Source organism: Erythrolamprus reginae, chromosome Z (genome assembly GCF_031021105.1).
Source record: "Erythrolamprus reginae isolate rEryReg1 chromosome Z, rEryReg1.hap1, whole genome shotgun sequence".
NCBI lineage: Eukaryota > Metazoa > Chordata > Lepidosauria > Squamata > Dipsadidae > Erythrolamprus > Erythrolamprus reginae.
In genome coordinates, this window is record NC_091963.1 from 147,813,839 (window position 1) to 147,833,420 (window position 19,582).

Genomic DNA, 19,582 nt, shown 5'->3' on the forward strand with positions numbered 1-19,582 from the left:
AAAGGAAAGAAAAGAAGAAGAGGAAAGAAAAGGAAGAAGAGGAAAGGAAAAGAAAAGAAGAAGAGGAAAGGAAAAGAAGAAGAGGAAAGGAAAAGAAGAGGAAAGGAAAGGAAGAAGAAAGGAAAAAGAAGAAGAGGAAAGGAAAAGAAAAGAAGAAGAGGAAAGGAAAAGAAAAGAAAAAGAGGAAAGGAACGGAAAAGAAGAAGAGGAAAGGAAAAGAGAAGAGAAAAGGAAAGGAAGAAGAGGAAAGGAAAATAGAAGAGGAAAGGAAAGGAAGAAGAAGAAAGGAAAAGAGAAGAGGAAAGGAAAGGAAAAGAAAAGAGGAAAGGAAAGGAAGAAGAAGAAAGGAAAGGAAGAAGAGGAAAGGAAAAGAAAATAAGAGGAAAGAAAAGGAAAAGGATAGGAATGAAATGGAAAGGAAAGGAAGAAGGAAAAGAAAAGAAGAAGAGGAAAGGAAGAGGAAAGGAAAAGAAAAGAAGAAGAGGAAAGGAAAAGAAGAAGGAAAGGAAAGGAAGAAAAGAAAAGGAAGAAGAAGAAGAGGAAAGGAAATGAAAAGGGGAAAGAAAAGAAGAAGAAAGGAAAAGAACAGAAGAAGTCAAGGAAAAGAAGATGAAAGGAAAGGAAGAAGAAAGGAAAAGAAAAGAAGAAGAGGAAAGAAAGAAGAAGAAAGGAAAAGAAAAGAAGAGGAAAGGAAGAATAAGAAAAGAAAGGAGGGAAGGGAAGGAAAGGACTACAGTTATAGCTCTGGAATATGAAACTGTTTCCCAACAACATTAGCAAACCAGTGTCAAATAAGCTGTGATAATTAAACTACCTTTAATAATTTTGTTACATTTAAACAACCTTTAAAGATTTTGTTATGATTAAATAAGCATTTATAATTTTGTTAACCTAAATAGATGCATTTCATATTAATAAAATGGCAGCTCTCTGATCATTATTTTACAAATTTATTTATCTTTTTTTAAAAAAATTCTTATTAGTAGTCTGCGGAACTTAAAATTATGGATGTGGTGGTCCCTGAGGTCCCCAAGATTGGGGAGCCCTCTTCTAGGCCATCTAACCTTTGAAGTGCAGCATTGTTTAAATATAAAAAATTTCAATTCCAATTCCAATATAATACAATATAGTACAATAATACAATACAATAGAACAATACAATAGAATACAATAACAGAATGGGATACAATAGAATAGAATAATACAATACACTACACTACAATGCAATGCAATAATACAATACAATAGAATAATACAATAGAATACAATAATAGAATAGGATAGATTGGGATAGAATAGAATAAAATTAGAATTATACACTACACTACACTACACTACAATACAATGTAATGCAATGCAATAATACAATACAATAGAACAACACAATAGAATACAATAATGGGATAGGATAGAATAGAATAGAATAGAATTAGAATTATACACTACACTACACTACAATAATACAATAGAATAGAACAATAGAATATAATACAATAATAGGATAGGATAGAATAGAATAGATTAATACACTACAATACAATACAATAGAACAATAGAATAGAATGCAATAATAGGATAGAATGGGATAGGATAGAATAGAATAATACAGTATACTACACTACAATGCAATACAATACAATACAATAATATTAGTAATATCATCAAGTTCCAGGTATCCAAGTCTGCGGAGAGGGGCGGCATACAAATATAAATAAATAAATAAATAAATAAATAAATAAATAAATAAATAAATAAATAAATAAATAAATCCAACAGCCCTTGACTTGAAACAATTGGCTTGATGACCATTCAAAATTACAATGGCACTGAAAAAAGACTGTTAATGACTATTTTTCTTCCGCTTGAATAGCGGGTTGGACTAGATGACCTCCGGAGGCCCTCCCAATTCTATTATCCTGTTATCTGTTGCATTTTTAATCCGGGGATTGCAGATGGGTGGAGAACACATCCTTGGAAGTGGATCCCAAATCTACTGAGGGGATTGGCCGAGGAAGTCCTTCCTTCCCGTTCTAATTTTGCCATTCTCCTTCGCAGAAAGCATCCGGAAAGTTCTCAACCGGCCTGCCGTCCATCTCCTGGTGAGGGTGAAGCTCGAAACTAAACCCAAGAAAAATGAAGACCGGGTGCTGGTGAGTTTTACCCCCATCTCTTCCTTTCCCATAATCCTCTGGGAGGATCTGTCTCCTTCCTCCTCCCTTCCCAGAATCCCTTTGTCTTCCCTTTGTTTTCCCTTCCCAGAATCCCATGGGAGGATCTGCCCCCCGTTTTCTCCTTTCCCGGAATCCCCTAGAAGGATCTGCGCCCTTTTTTTTCTTTCCCAGAATCCCCTGGGAGTATCTGCCCTTCTCAGTTCCCAGAATTCCCTGGGAAAATTTTGCCCTCCATAAAATTCCCTGGGAGAATCTTCACCCTTCTCCCTTCCCAGAATTCCTTGGGAGAATCTTCATCCTTCCCAGAATTCCTTCTCCTTTCTCTTCCCTTCCCAGAATCCCCTAGCGTAGGGGGATCTGCCCATACTAGCAGACCCCCCAGAGGTTCAGGCTGTTAAGTCAACCGATAGAGTTTTTCTCCGCCCTAAGGTGAAACTACGACACCTGCTAGCTTGCAGCTTTTAGAGTGGTGTTTTTGGAAACAGAAACAACCAAATGATGCTGCTAGTCCTCATCATTTAGTTCATTTAGTGACTGTGCGAAATCACACCGAAAAAGCAACTTGACCGATTTTCACACGTAACAACCATTGCAGCCAGGGTCACCCGATCAAAAAGAACTGGGGTCCCCTGTTCAAAATTCAGATGCTTGGCAATGGATTCATCGTTACGACGGTTGCCCTATCCCAGGTCTACACTTTTGCGATCTCCTGACAAGCAAAGCCAATATGCGGAGCGTTGTGTTACTAATTGAACACAATTGAAGCAATTGTGTTACTAATTGAACACGGTTGAAGCAATTGTGTTACTAATTGAACAACTGCAATCATTCGCTCCTCCACTGTGAAAAGAGAGAAGGATCGTGAAACGGGTCCAAACTCACTTAACAGACTTCTCGCTTAGCAATTGGGCTCAATTGTGGTCTTAAGTCAAGGACAAACTGTATGAAAGAGCTGCTGCCGAATTTGGCTACTTGAATTAAATTTGACTTAAGCGGGCACTTTAAAACCCTGCTGTTCTGTTCGGGTCGTATGCGACCCGAAGCCAAGTTTGAGTCCCTGTAAAAAATTTTCCCTGCATATCTGAAACTTGAAATTTCATGACTTTTCATCATTTCAGGGGTTCTCTCTATGAGAATTTTTTTGGGGGGGTGGGGGGCTTAGTTTTTGCTGAGCAAAAAAAGTTCCTAATGTTATGTTCGGGTCACATACGACCCGGACCGAAAACACTTCATTTGAAGTGCTTATGTTTGGTCAATTTGAAAACTTTTTTCACTTGGAAAGTAGTCTGAACATTTCTGCACACAATGATATGAAAATTGAAATGAAAAAATTAATCCTTATTGGTTTATTTTGCACATAAATGTGCCGCCCCCCCCGTTTTTGTGATTTTTTTTCAATTTATGGATAGTTTTGCTTGCAAAATCCATTCTATTTTACTGGAGTTGGTGTGGGATTGGTAGCTTGAACATTTCTGAATATAAGAAAAATATAAAGGAACTGAAAAAAATGATTCTTACTGGTTTTTTAACATCAGAAATAAGGCCTCCCCCCCCCCTCGGCTGCTTGCAATCATTTTCACTTTTTATTTTTTTATGCTCCAAATCCGAAATATTCTTTAAAATCTTAGGCATTCATTTACTCAATTTAACAATGCTGGTCATCAAAAAATATTTTTGGGGTGGTGGCTAATTGTTTTCTGGGCAAAAAAAAATCATAACTTCAAATCTGTTTCTGTTCGTATATGACAGGACCAAAAATATTTTTTTAGGTACTTGAATTTAATCTTTTTGAAAACTTTTTCAACTGGAAAACTAGTTTGAACATTTATGAACATAATGATATGAAAATTGAACTGGAAAAATTGAGACTTATATTTTTATTTTGATCAAAAAGCCCCTCCCCCCATCCTTTCTGAATTTCGTGTCAATTTATTTTTTTTAAGGCTACAAATCCCTAAGGAATTTTCCCCCAAAAGGTTTGATATACTAAATTGAACATTTCTGAACATGAGAAAAATATAAATGAACTGAAAAAAATGGTTCTTATTGGTTTATTTTTGCCACAAAAGGGCCACACCCCCCGGCCTTGCTGTGTGCCATTATTGTCACTGTTTATACATATTTGTCTATAAATATTTGGAATATCCTTTTGAAAATCAACCACATTGTAGCCAGATAACTAATTTTATGAAAGAAATCCATTTTACTAAAAAAAAGTATGTAAGTTTGAAATTAACAGCATAATTTTTATATAAATTGAAATAAATTTATATGCAAAATAAACCAATATGCATCAATTTTTCCAGTTCAATTTTCATATCATTATGTTCAGAAATGTTCAAGCTACAAATCCCACACCAACTTTAGCAAAATAGAATGCATTCTGCTAGCAAAACTATCCATAAATTAAAGACTATTTCACAAAAACGGGGGGGAGGCACATTTATGTGCAAAATAAACCAATAAGGATTAATTTTTTCAGTTCAATTTTCATATCATTGTGTGCAGTAATGTTCAAGCTACCAATCCCACACCAACTTTAGTAAAATAGAATGCATTTTGCAAGCAAAACTATCCATAAATTGAAAAAAAATCACAAAAACGGGGGGGGCGGCACATTTATGTGCAAAATAAACCAATAAGGATTAATTTTTTCATTTCAATTTTCATATCATTGTGTGCAGAAATGTTCAGACTACTTTCCAAGTGAAAAAAGTTTTCAAATTGACCAAACATAAGCACTTCAAATGAAGTGTTTTCGGTCCGGGTCGTATGTGACCCGAACATATCACTAGGAACTTTTTTCGAACAGAACAGCAGGTTAAAACTTTGAAGGGGAATTTCTTAGCTACAGAGAGTGAAGTGCAGTTACTGTGGAAGTTTGCAAATACAGTGGTACCTCGGTTCTCAAATGCCTTGGTTGTCGTACATTTCAGATACCGAACAAAATTTTCAGCAAAAATTTCCTTCGGTATCCGAACAAAAATTTGGATACCGAACAGCCACAGAAAATTTTGTTCATTATCCGAAATGTTACTGCCGGGGGCGGCTGCAATCCTGGCAGCTTCGGGGGGCTCCTTTTCTCAGTGCTTTGTCTTGTTACAGTACCTGTAGGCAGCTGCACCAACTTTCTCCTTCCCGGCGGCGGCAATGGCGGTGGCTTCCCTTCCAGTAGCAACAGCGCCGGGAACGTCATGTGATGAAGGGAAGCCGCCGGAGCCATCTCAGCAGTTGCTGCCGCTCCAGCAGCTTCCCTTCATTAAGTGACGTTCCCGGCGCGGTTGCTACTCGAAGGGAAGCTGCCGCCGTTGCTGCCGCCGGGAAGGAGAAAGTTGGTGCAGCTGCCTACAGGTAACAAGACAAAGCACTAAGGAAAGGAGCCCCCCGAAGCTGCCGGGATTGCAGCCGCCCCCACCCTTCCTGCAGCTTGGAGCGCTTATTTTATTTATTTATTTATTTATTTATTCGATTTGTATGCCGCCCCTCTCCGAAGACTCGGGGCGGCTCACAACATGTAACAACAAATCAGAATAATCTAACAATTTTAAAATGTTTAAAGATTTAAAAGACCCCATATACTAACAGACATACACACACGCATACCATATATAAATTAAACATGCCCAGGGGGAGATGTTTCAATTCCCCCATGCCTGACGACAAAGGTGGGTTTTAAGGAGTTTACGGAAGGCAGGAAGAGTAGGGGCAATCCTAATCTCCGGGGGGAGTTGGTTCCAGAGGGCCGGTGCCGCCACAGAGAAGGCTCTTCCCCTGGGGCCCGCCAACCGACATTGTTTAGTTGACGGGACCCGGAGAAGGCCCACTCTGTGGGACCTAATCGGTCGCTGGGATTCGTGCGGCAGTAGGTGGTCTCGGAGATATTCTGGTCCAATGCCATGAAGGGCTTTAAAGGTCATAACCAACACTTTGAATTGTGAGCTCCTCAGATTTTTTATAGAGCTCCTCAGATTTTTTATCCCATAGGAAATAAAGAAAATAGATTTAATTGGTTCCCAGTGAGTCAACAGGGGCTGGGAACCAATTAAATCCATTTCCATTATTTCCTATGGGATAAATTAATTCGGTACTCGACCAAATCGGTTCTCAACCACACTTCTGGAACGAATTGTGGTTGAGAACCGAGGTACCACTGTACCTGTTTTCACGCTGCAAAAAAAAGCCGCCATTTTTTTTGCATGTTGGACCTATCCTATGGCGGAGCAGAACACTAAAAAGGGGTCAGCAAAGGCAGACGGATTTCACAATGCTTAAGAACCAAGCATCAGAGTCTATTTCATTAAGGGCCGCATCAGGGCTGTGTTTCACTTCAGGAGTCCGGTGTGGTGAGGGCCAGCTTGACCAGCATGGCCAGGGGCCATGGTCACTAGTGTCAGGATCACCGGTGGCACGAGAGCTCTGCCAGAGAGAATGGGCTTCCAAGCTCTGTTTTTCAACCACGATGGCTTCCTACAGCCCTCTGCCAGCGAAAACAGAGTTTGGAGGGGGGGGCATACATAATTAATAATTGTTGTACATACTCCTGATCAGTTGGAGGATGATGAAGATATTGAGGACTTGGATTCAGATAGCGTTTATGAATTAGTGGGGGGCCCAGGGTTGCAGGTTGTAGAACAGGTGGGAGGCCAGCCACAGGATGGGGCTATGAGTTCAGGATCTAGCGAGGGAGAATCAGATGCTCGCTGGGTTAACCCTAAATTCAGAAGGATTCAAAAACGTAGAGAACAGAGGTCTGGAAGAAGATATTAAGGAGAGGAATGGGTTAAATACTGCAGTGATGTATTTGGCACGTCAGGGAGTCAGTGGCAAAGAAGGATGGAGTTTCAACGTTGCCGAAGGGAAAAATGGATGTGTTTTTGCCACGTTAAAGTAAGCAACAGTAGTTCTGTGTTGTTAACTGTCAGTTCTGCTGTTTTTCAAAGTCATGCTGTTAGGAAAATAAATCTTGTTAAGTGGAGCAGGAGGAGGAATGTGAGGAATGCAACTAAGAGAGATAACGGACCAACTGCATGTATGGAATGTGTTGAATTACAGGAGAGCAGAGAAATAAATGGAGTTTCTTTATTCATGAAATGATGCATTTAATAAGAGTTGTATGTAATTGCTAAAACCAGAACAACAACAATAACAACAACAACAATAATAATAATAGACAAAATCTCCATCTGTCAATTGCAAAAGGCCGCTTTACTGGGATCGGCACACATAATTCGCCGCTACATCACACAGTCCTAGGTGCTTGGGAAGCGCCCGACGTGATGAAATACGAAATCCAGCATAGTGATCTTGTTTGCTGAGTTGTATTGACATAATAATAATAATTTACTAGATTTGTATGCCGCCCCTCTCCGAGGACTGGGAGCGGCTCATAACAAGTAAAACATCATATACAAATCCAATGTTAAAACACTTTTAAAAACCCCTATTAAAAACAATCATACAAACCAAACACACCATACATAAAGTCAAGACAGCTAAGGATATATCAATTCCTCCATGCCTGGTGACATAGATGAGTTTTCAAAGGTTTGCGAAAGGCAAGGAGGGTGGGGGCAGTCCTAATCTCCGAGGAGGACTGATTTCAGAGGGCCGCCACAAAGAAGGCTCTTCCCCTGGGTCCCGCCAGATGGTATTGTTTTGTCGACGGGACCTGGAGAAGGCCAACTCTGTGGAACCAAATCGGTTGCTGGGATTTGTGCAGCAGCAGGCAGTCCCAGAGGTATATTGGTCCAATGCCATGTAGGGCTTTATAGGTCATAACCAACACTTTGAATTGTGACCGAAAACTGATTGGCAGCCAATGCAGGGGCCTCACGACCTCCATTTTCACCCATAACTGTTTCCTGCAGCCCTCTGCCAGTGAAAACGAAGGCCCCAGTGAGCTTCATTTTTGCTGCTAAACAGCTGTAGGAGGCCATTGTGGTCAAAAACAGAGTTTGTGAGGCCTCCTCGAACTTTTAGCCGACACAGGGCTTCAGGAGGCCATCACAGTTTAAATCAGAGCTTGGTGGGCGGCCCTCCGTTTTCATTAGCAGAGGATTGCAGCAGACTGTCATGGCTGAAAACGGAGGTCTTGACATCCACACGTGTCCTCCCCAAGCTCCATTTTCACTGGCAAAGCACTGCAGGAGGGCGTCACAGCCGAAAACAGAGTTCAGGAGGACCGCATGTGGTCCCCGAACTCCATTTTCCCTGGCAGAGGCACCTTTGCTGTTTCCAGGGGGGCCTTGCGGGTCATATCTAACCACCCTGTGGGCCGGATTTGTACGTGGACCTTGAGTTTGACCCCCCTGCTTAACTCTTAAGAGTGAGGCGTGCATAAGCGCGCCACTGTGGCTACCGTCCCTGTCCTATTGTCTTCTTTTGTTACTTTTTATCATTACTTATCTAATGTTTTATTTGTACAAATTACCACTCTATAATTGTTTGACAAAATAAATAAAATAAATAAATAAATAAAATAAACTTTGCGGTCGCCAAAAATAATAATTCAAGCGTCCGGGAGCGTCTTTTCCGACCCGCTCGTTTTATTTTTTAAAAAAGCAAATTTCACGAGCTCCTGATCATTTCCACGGATGCATTGGGAAGCTTTTCTTTAAATAAAAAGGGTGAGTCGTAAAAGCTGCCACCAGACTCCTGATTTCTTTTTTTTTTTTAACAACCACGGCTAGGGAGCAATTGTGCCAGTTGTTATATTATCTCCAGCCCACCTCAGTGCCTCCCAAGCCCCCGTTGCTAAGCGAGAAATCTTAAGCCATCAATAATTCAAGGCTTCTCCCTTGCAAATGGGCAAAGGCGCCTCATCCTTTCTCGCTCTCTTTGCACTTTTAATGGCTCACACCCGCTCCCCCCTCTGATTTCCTGATTAGTCAATTTGTCTTTTTTTTCCCCCCTCCTCCCTCGCTGGCTCACATAAAAACAACAGACTCACAAATGCCTTTCGCGGTTCTGCCTTCCAATATTCCCTTCGAAACCAGAGGAGGAATTCTTACACCAGCACCGTGGCTGGTTGAGTGTCTTCCGAAGGTCGACAACCAGGGATGGCCGCAGGCGGTGCGCCTAGGTACAGGGCTCCGGTAGAAAATTCTGGGATGTGTGTGCAGCTGCACACCGGTGACACACCCCTGCGCGATATTTGGCTTTTTATGCAAGGACGTGTGCAAGACAAGATTTCGGCAATTTTTGCCAAATTTTTATTTATTTATTTATTATTATTATTATTATTATTGTTATTATTATTAATTAGATTTGCATGCTGCCCCTCTCCGTAGACTTTTGCTTCTGCGCATAGATGAAAACAAAAATATCGGTGAAAATAGCCCAAATCTCACACTCACACCAAAACAAATCTCATGCCGATGCGTGTGCATGTGACAGCCCCCGAGGATGCTCCGGCAGGAGATAAGTCGAGCAGCCCATCACTGCCAACAATACCCATCATCGCCAGCAGGAGCGCGTTCCGTTTATTATCATTATTATTATTAAGTCAGTACAACACAGCAAACGAGATCACTATGCTGGATTTCGTATTTCATCACCAGTCGGGCGCTTCCCAAGCACCTAGGACTGCGTGATGTAGCGGCGAATTATGTTTGCCGATCCCAGTAAAGCGGACTTTGGCAATTGACAGATGGAGATTTTGTCAATTCCGATGGTTTTCAAATGTCCACTGAGATCCTTTGGCACTGCGCCCAGTGTGCCAAGTACCACTGGGACCACTTTCACTGGCTTATGCCAGAGTCGTTGCAGCTCAATTTTTAGATCTTCGTATTTCACTAATTTCTCTAGCTGCTTCTCCTCAATTCTGCTTTCTCCTGGGATTGCGCTGTCGATGATCCATACTTTCTTTTTCTCCACAATCAGGATGTCTGGTGTGTTATGCTTCAGAATTCGGTCAGTCTGAAGTCGGAAGTCCCACAGTAGTTTTGCTTGCTCATTTTTGACCACTTTTTTGGGCTTATGATCCCACCAGTTCTTTGCCACTGGTAAATGGTAGTTCTGGCACAAGTTCCAGTGGATCATCTGTGCCACAGCATCATGTCTTTACTATTATTATTATTATTATTATTATTATTATTATTATTATTATTATTAATTAGATTTGTATGCCGTCCCTCTCTGTAGACTCGGGGCGGCTCACAACAACAATAAAACAATGTATAACAAATCTAATCATTTAAAAGTCACTAAAAAGCTTATCTTCCCTACCGGTCCATGTTGCGATGAATTTGCGTCGTACAGAGGGTTTTTTGTCAGCTGCAACAAATGGACAATTGGTTCGGGGACCTAGACAGAGGGCCATTGCCCCCAGCTCAGTGAGTGGGTTGAAATTTTCGGTACATGAGAACCCTTGCGAACCTGCCGCGACGCACCACTGATCCCCAACCAGAGTGACCTTGAGGCAGAGAGCATGGACCAAAAAGCAACGCCAAACTTTAAAGGAACAAAAAGAACCCCACCACAATTTCAGAAAAGCCATTTTGTGCTCTCAGATTCACCGGTTTTAGCTTTTTTCTACTACATTATTGTGATTATATAATTTTATCAATATAATTAAAATCACTTGCCATGTTAGCCATTCGGATTGAGACCAGCATGGAATGCAATCTTCACTTCTGCCCTGGTGGAATGCAATATTGATTGATTGATTGATTGATTGATTGGACTCCTATGTCGCCCCTCTCCAAGGATTCGGGGCGGCTCACACCACATAATAAACATTATACAGTATCTTTGATCCAATTAATAATTTAAAATCTAACACACACCCCAAATCCATAAAAAACAGTCATTCCATTCATTCAGCATTCTCTCAACACAGGTGACCTCACCTACAAAAAGATATTAACAAAATTGAACGGATCCAAAGACAGGCTACAAGAATGGTGGAAGGTCTTAAGCATAAAACGTATCAGGAAAGACTTCATGAACTCCATCTGTATAGTCTGGAGGACAGAAGGAAAAGGGGGGACATGATCGACACATTTAAATATGTCAAAGGGTTAAATAAGGTCCAGGAGGGAAGTGTTTTTAACAGGAAAGTGAACCCAAGAACAAGGGGACACAATCTGAAGTTAGTTGGGGGAAAGATCAAAAGCAACATGAGAAAATATTATTTTACTGAAAGAGTAGTAGATGCTTGGAACAAACTTCCAGCAGACGTGGTCGATAAATCCACAGTGACTGAATTTAAACATGCCTGGGATAAACATATATCCATCCTAAGATAAATTACAGGACATAGTATAAGGGCAGACTAGATGGACCATGAGGTCTTTTTCTGCTGTCAATCTTCTATGTTTCTACATTCATTGGCCAGGGGGCAAGAATCTAATAGCCCCAAGCCTGGCGGCATAAATGAGTCTTAAGACTCTTACCGAAGGCGAGGAGGGTGGGGGCAGTGTGAATCTCTGGGGGGGAGCGGATTCCAGAGGGCTGGGGCCCCCACAGAGAAGGCTCTCTCCTAGGTCCCACCAAACGACATTATCTAGTTGACGGAACCTGGAGAAAGCCGACTCTGTGGGACCCCACCCGTCGCTGGGATTCATGCGGCAGATATCTCCCCCGGGCCTATATAATTTATGTATGGTATGTTTGTAGGTATGTCTGCTTAAAAATGGTTTTTTTTAACTATTTTAAATTTTAAATTGTATATTATTAGATTTGTTATGAATTGTTTTATTGTGTTGTGAACCGCCCCAAGTCCACGGAAAGGGGCGGCATACAAATCTAATAAATGAATGAATGAATGAATGAATGAATAAATAAATAAATAAGGCGGTCCCGCAGGTATTCTGGCCCGATGCCATGTAGGCATATTAAAAAATGCTTTGTAGTTGCCTCCTGAAATTCGCCCCTCCTTTCATAGATAATGTGGCCAGCTCTTAATTTATCACCAACTTCTGCAGCCGGCTTGACATATTATTATTTTTCTTGACAGGTTCTTACCACCTGGCGTATTTATCTGTTTGGAATGAAGATGCCTGCCAAAGTGAGTGGAACGAAATAAAGAATAGGTCCATTTAATATGGTGTTTCTGAACCTCAACAAATTTAAGATGGCCGGACTTCAACTCCCAGAAATCCTCAGTCACCAAAGCTGGGGATTCTGGGAGTGGAAGTCCTCATGTCTTAAAAAGTTTATTTATTTTATTTTATTTATTTATTTATTGGATTTGTATGCCGCCCCTCTCCAGAGACTCGGGGTGGCTAACAGCAACAATAAAACAGTGTACAATAATAATCTGATGCTAAAAACGATTAAAAACCCATTAATATAAAAACCAAACATACATACAAACATACCATGCATAGAATTTTAAAGGCCTAGGGGGGAAAGAGGATCTCAGTTCCTCCATGCCTGACGGAAGAGGTGGGTTTTAAGTTGCTTACGAAAGGCAAGGAGGATGGGGGCAATTCTAATCTCTGGGGGGAGATGTTCCAGAGGGCCGGGGCTGCCACAGAGAAGGTTCTTCCCCTGGGTCCCGCCAAGCAACATCGTTTAGTTGAAAGGACCCGGAGAAGATCCACTCTGTGGGACCTAACTGGTCGCTGGGATTCGTGCAGCAGAAGGCGGTCCCTGACATAATCTGGTCCAGTGCCATGAAGGGCTTTATAGGTCATAACCAACACTTTGAATTTTGATCGGAAACTGATCGGCAACCAATGCAGACTGCGGAGTTTTGGTGTAACATGGGCATATTTGGGAAAGCCCACGATTGCTCTCGCAGCTGTTTGTAGCATAAACATTTGAAAAAAAAAAAAAAAGGTTATTGAGGAACATTGATCTAAAGCAAAGAGTCTCTTTCCTTTCTGGCAATTCATGTTTTCTTCCAGTAATTTCTAAGTGGAAATTTAGGAATTTCTGGTGGTCTCCTTTCCCTTTATCCCAGTGGTTCTCAACCTTGGGGTCGGGACCCCTTTGGGGGGGTCAAATGACCATTTCATGGGGGTCACCTGAGACCTTGGGAAAAGACAAATTTCTTCTGGTATTATGAACTAAAGCTTCTATTCTGGCATCTTGGAACATATTTTTACAATCCGACCAAACAGGCGTTTACAGTGGGGGCGCCTCTCTGACCTTCCTGCCAATCAGCTCAAAGCTCTGTTGGAAGAATTGGTGCTAGACTTATGGTTGGGGGTCACCACAACACGAGGAACTGTATTAAGGAATCGTGGCCTTAGAAAGGTTGAGAACCACGGCTTTATCCAAAGAATTCAAATTAGCTAAAGCTAACAAACTCTGTTCCTGATGACTTCACAACAAACACATCCCTCTTCATTTTAGGGGCAAGATTCCTCCTGATTGTGAGTCCCAGTCTAGTTTACTCCACCAGGATTTCCTAGTGGTGTCCCATCCTCATGTTATAGGCAGTCCTCAACTTACAACAGTTCATTCAAAGTTACAACAGCACTGGGGGAAAAAAAGTAACATGACGATTTTTCACACTTAACAACAAAGTTGGGATCAAAATTTAACCTCTTGGCGGTCGTGGTGTCCTGGGGTCACGTGATCCCCTTTTGTGACATTCTGACAACCCATGGGGAAGCAAGGGTCACTTAACAACTGCATGACTGACTTAACCACTTAAGAGATTCACTTTACAACTGTGACAAGAAAGGTCGTAAAATGGGGCGAAAGCCAATACTTCGCTTAGCAGCAAAAATTTGGGGTTCAACTGGAGTCGTCCATTTTCCGGCGCACACATGGCCTCTGGCCAGCTCCTCGGATTTTTGAAAAGGTTCGCCATCACTGTAATAGAGAATGTAATAGAATTAGGAAAGGATAGAATGGAGTGGGGTGGAGTGGAATGGAATAGAATGGAATGGAATAGGGAAAGAATGGAAGAGAAGAGAATAAGAAAGAATGGAATGGAATAGAATATAGATAGAATGGAGTAGAATAGAATAAGGATAGAATGGGAATAGAATAGATTAAGGAAAGAATGGAATGGAATAGAATATAGATAGAATGGAATAGAATATAGATTGGATTGAATTGAATTGAAAATATGGAATGGGATTGAATAGAATATAGATGTACAATAGAATAGAAAATATGGAATTGAACAGAATATAGATATAGATATAGAATAGAATGGAATGGAATATAATATAGATAGAACGGAATGGAGTGGAATGGAATGGAATAGAATAAAGAAAGAATGGAATGAAATAGAAAATAGATTGAGTAGAATGGAATGGAATGGAATAGGGAAAGAATGTGAATAGAATAGAATAGAATAGAATAGAATAGAGTAAGGAAACAATGGAATGGAATATTAATGGAATAGGACAGAACAGAATTCTTAAACATTGAATGGAGATTTGAAATGCCAACATTGCGGCTGTTTTTTTGTTTTTTTTAATCACATAGGCCTCAGCAAAAAAAAATCCTGTATTGTTGTCAAGGAAAAAAACACAGGGTCACATGCTTGAGATGGCATTTGACTTGAATAAAATGTACATTTTTTATGCCTGTAGAAATCCAAACTAAACTTTTTCCTTCTCTTGCGTAGCCCGAAAGCTCATTCAACGTCTTGGAGATCCGAGCATTAAACCCCTTGAATCACAACCAGGTAAGGAACTGCTTAGTTTGCTAAAAGATAAAATAAAATTGGTTTTAATTTATTGGCTTGGGGATTGATCTTTAAAACTTCCTTCCTTCCTTTCCTTCCTTCCTTCCTTCCTTCCTTCCTTCCTTCCTTCCTTCCTCCCACCTTCCTTCCCTCTTCCTTGATTTCATTATCTTCTTCCTCCATCTTCCTTTTTCCTTTCTCCCTTCTTCCTTCCTTCCTTCCCTCCCTCCCTTTTTCCTTCCTCCTTCCTCTCTCTTCCTGCTTTCTTCATCCCTCTCTCCCTCCTTGCTCCCTCCCACCCTCTTTCCTTCCTTCCTTCCTTTCTCCCTTCCTTCCTCCCTTCCTCCCTCCTTCCTTCTTCTTTTCTTTCTTTCTTTCCTTCCTTCCTTCCTTCCTTCATTCATTCATTCATTCTGATCTGGCATTCAGATCCTGGTGGAAACAGAAAAGGCCAATTATAACCTGAAATTTCCGACTCCAGAAAGTGCCGGACAGATGACCAGACATGTCAACTCTGCTTTAGCCAAAATTTTCCCGAACCCAGCTTCCGTGTAAGTAAGCGAGAACAGCAAGAATGCTTGAAAAAATGACCAAACAGTGCCTGTGTTTTTGGTTTGGGCTGGTACAGCTAAAATTCATCGAGTGACTGTTCAAAATTGCAATGGCACAGAAAAGAGTGAGTTGTGACTGTTTTGGGCACTTAGTGACCACTGCAAAGTCCTTGTGGTTCTGTGATTGAAATCCAGACTCTGATATAAATTCCTTTCTCTCCCCCCCATCCGCCCCTTACTCCATTCCAGCTGCCTGATCCGTCACGGGAACGTGGAAACGCCAGAGACGTCGCGGGATGTGTCCCCCAATTCAGAAAGTTCGAATTCCACCATTCACAGCATTTGCGGTGAGAGACGGGCGGTCGACACTCAGAGTCTGGCTTGGGTTTTTCAGCCCCGCTACTCCAGCGGTGTCCGGGCACCGCTATCTTCCTTGCGAAGCAAATTGTATGAAATTTTAATTACAGTTCTGGTATATTTTCCACTTAGCCCACTGACCTGAATCCCGGAAGCGTTCTTATAAAAAGCTACAAATTGCTTTGCTGGATCCGGCCACGTCCACTTAGCCACGTAATTCTGCTTTTAAGCGCTTGTAGCCACTGAGGCTTTAAGAAGCGTATAAATCAGATTTCTGTCATCTCTCCTTATCAAAGGTACATCGCCTGGGGAGGCTGAGGTTTCGTTTCGAGGAAGCCGGACGAAAAAAAATAAAAATAAAATCCATTTTAAAAGTCATGATTTGCTAGTTGTTGTGGCTCCTTCTAAACGTTTTATAATGTTTTAGGCCAGGGGTCAGCAACCTTAAACACTCAAAGAGCCATTGGGACCTGGTTCACACACAGAAAAGAAAACACCGGGAGCCACAAAACACCTTTTGACATATAAAATGAAGATAACACTGCATATATCTTTAAAAAAAACAACTTTATGCTACGTATATAAAAAAAACCCTATAGTGTGTTGCATTTGTGAAATCAATGATCTGCTGCAGAGAAAACACAATTTTTATTTCTGCAGGCAACAAAAAACATTTTGAACGATGGAAAAAAAAAGATGGTTCGAAAACAGGGGTGGGTTCTAACTTATCTCACTGCCGGTTCCCCCCAAAAGCCAAAGACAAGATGGCACATGCGAAGGGCAGAAACATGGCTTCTGTACATGCTCAGAATAATTTTTTTTAAAAAAATCCTCCCCTAAAAAAGATGGTAGAGCCCATGAACTAGCACCGATCGAACTGATTCTGTGACGTCATCGTAACGTGGGTCGCTACCGGTTTGGGCGAATTGGTCCAAACTGGGAGGAATCCACCTCTGGTCAAAAAGCTCAATAAATCATGTGCTGGCTGGTGTCACACATTGGCAGTTGTGACACACACTTTGAGAAACAGCGAGCTGCAGCAGAGGGATGTAAGAGCCACAGGCAGCTCCGGAGCCATGGGTTGCAGGCCCCTGATTTAGGCTAAAGACTATAAATATAAATGTGTCCTGGGACACTAGATCAGTGATGGCGAACCTATGGCACAGGTGCCAGAGGTAGCACTCGGAGCCATATCTGCTGGCATGCAAGCCGTTGTCCTAGCTCAGCTCCAACGTGCATGTCTGTGCCGGCCAGCTGATTTTTGGCTCGCACAGAGGCTCGGGGGGGCATTTTTGCCTTTCAGAGTGCCTCCGGAGGGATGGGGGAGGGCATTTTTACCCTCCCCTGGTTTCAGGGAGGCCTTTGGAGCCTGGGGAGGGCAAAACACAAGCCTACAGGGCTGACCAGAAGTTGGGAAACGGGCTGTTTCCTGCCCCCAGAGGGCCTCCGGGGGGTGGGGGAAGCTGTTTTCACCCTCCCCAGGCATTGAATTATGGGTGTTGGCACTCGTTCATGAGCGATAGCGTACACACATGTTCTTTCGGCACTCGAGGAAGAAAAGGTTCGCTATCACTGCGCTAGATTGTCTAGATCAGGGATGTCAAACTCAAGACGTCCAGGGTGCTTAGATTTGGCCCACAGGGCCACCTTGGAAACTGCAAGGGACCAGCCCATGGTGCCTCTGACAGTGAAAATGGAGCTCGGGAAGGTTGCAGGAGGACGTTGCAGCCAAAAACAGAGCCCAGGAGGGCTGCAGGAGGAGGCAGCGGCTGAAAACGGCACCCGGGAAGGCTGCAGGTGGACATCACAGCCAAAAAGGGAGCCTGGGAGGGGTGAAGGAGGACATCACAGCCAAAAACAATGCCCAGGAGGAGTGCAGGAGGACGTCACAGCCGGAGATGGAGCCAGGCAGGGCTGCACACAGCCTTCCCGGGCTCTGTTTTCACTGGCTGAGGATTGCAGGACATCGAGCTGGCCGTCCCCATCCTGGCAATTCCCACCCTTGCCATCCCCCCCCCCCCCCAGCCCACACCGAGGTCAAAACACAACCCTGATGTGGAGCTCTATGAAATTGAGTTTGACACTCCTGGTCTGGATGCCAGGATTGGGTTAAGAATGAAAGAGGAACTCTTGTAAGAAGGTTGCGAGTGCAAGAGGCATCTTCAGCTTGTCCAGAAAGGCAGTTGAGAGGGAATGCAACTCTCTCTCTTTTTCTGTCTCTCTTTTTGGCTCATCCTCAGGAGGTTTCTCCGAAACATATGCTGCCCTTTGCGATTACAATGGACAGTCTTGCCGGGAGGAAGTTCAGTGGGTGAGTTGACCAGGCAAGAAGAGGGAGGCATGGTTCGTCCCCTTCGTCAAAATATCATTCCTTCCTTCTTTCCTCTCTCTTTCCCTCCCTTCCATCCCTTCCTTCTCCCCTCCCTCCTTCCCTTCTCTGCTCCTCCCTTCCATCCCTCCTTCTGTCCCCTTCCCACCCACCCTCCTCCTTCCTTTCTCCCTTCCCTCCTTCCTTCCCTCCTCCCCACTCTATCCCTTCCTTCCCTCCCTCCTTCCCTTCCTCCCTCCCTTCCCTTTTTCCTCCCTCCCTTCTCTCCTCCCCTCCCCATCCCACCCCTCCCTTCCCTCCCTTCTTCCTTCCTTTCCTCCCCATTCCTCCCTCCCTTCCCTTTTTCCTCCCTTCCCTTTTTCCTCCCTCCCTTCTCTCCTCCCCTTCCCACTCATCCCTCCCCTCCCCCTCCCTCCCTTCCCTCTGTCCCTCCTTTCCTTCCCATCCCCTTCCCCTTCTTTCTCTCCCCCTCCCATCCCTTCTTTCCTCCCTTCCTTCCCCCTCCTTCCTTCCGTCTCTCCTCTCCTCTCCTTCCCCTCTCTCCTTCCCTCCTTTTCTTTTCTTTCCTGTCCTCCCCTTTCCCCTTCTCTTCTTCTCCTCTTGCCCCTTTCCTCTTCTTCCCTCCCCTCTCCAATAATTTTCCTCCGGTCCCGTTTCTCCCAAGGGCTCAGCCGCCTCTTATCTATCCATTCTATACTCGGCAGCCCTCCCTCCGACTCCCAAGGTCCTTTCCACAGGCCGTGATGGTTGGTTGGAGGGGATGGAGGTCTTGGGAGGAGTCCGTTGAAATTGTGAAAAATAATGGGACTGTTTTCTTATCTCTGGCCTTCCCGACTGCTTCCAGGATGTGGACACGATTTATCATTCCGAAGACAACCGGGAGTTCAACCTGTTGGATTTCTCGCACTTGGAAAGCCGGTAAGAAGCCACCTTTGGAGCCCACCATCAGTCAGGGGCCTCCCCTCCCCAGGGGTGGGATTCAGCCGGTTTGGACCGGTTCCGGCGAAACGGATGCTAATTTTGCATCAGGTTCACCGAAACAGTAGTTGCAAGGACTGGCTGGCTCCACCCATTCCCTCCCCTTCTCTCCCCCTCCCCCCCCCCCAAGAATCTCCATGTGGCCAATTTTGGATGCTAGGTAATTGCAGGGACAACAGAAAGGCTGGTGGTGGGGGGGGGGAATGGGCTTCCTGGAAGTTCTGGAAGTCCAGAAATAGAGTAGAATAGAATAGAATTTTTATTGGCCAAGTGTGATTGGACACACAAGGAATTTGTCTTGGTGCAGATGCTCTCAACGTACATAAAAGAAAATATAGATTTGTCAAGAATCACGTGGTACAACACTTAATGATTATAGGGGTCAAATAAACGATGAAGAAACAATCAATATTTAAAAAAATCTTAGGATACAAGCAACAAGTTACAGTCATACAGTCCTAAGTGGGAGGAAAAGGATGATAGGAACGATGAGAAAAACTACTAGAAATAGAAGTGCAGATTTAGTAAAAAGTCTGACAGTGTTGAGGGAATTATTTGTTTAGTAGAGTGATGGCGTTCGGAAAAAAACTGTTCTTGTGTC

At 43.0% G+C, this 19,582-nt stretch overlaps 1 protein-coding gene across 1 annotated transcript in view; it reads left to right on the top strand.

The window, feature by feature from the left end:
- CARMIL3 (capping protein regulator and myosin 1 linker 3) overlaps nt 1-19,582 on the top strand; it is a gene marked incomplete at its 5' end in the record, with an annotated part of 97,482 nt that overhangs the window by 18,948 nt on the left and 58,952 nt on the right. Inside the window, 7 exons of the mRNA XM_070728722.1 lie at nt 2,056-2,150; nt 12,130-12,180; nt 14,707-14,766; nt 15,196-15,317; nt 15,567-15,664; nt 17,915-17,985; nt 18,848-18,921. Coding sequence (XP_070584823.1) covers nt 2,056-2,150; nt 12,130-12,180; nt 14,707-14,766; nt 15,196-15,317; nt 15,567-15,664; nt 17,915-17,985; nt 18,848-18,921 — 571 coding nt within the window. The remainder of the gene's footprint in view (nt 1-2,055; nt 2,151-12,129; nt 12,181-14,706; nt 14,767-15,195; nt 15,318-15,566; nt 15,665-17,914; nt 17,986-18,847; nt 18,922-19,582) is intronic.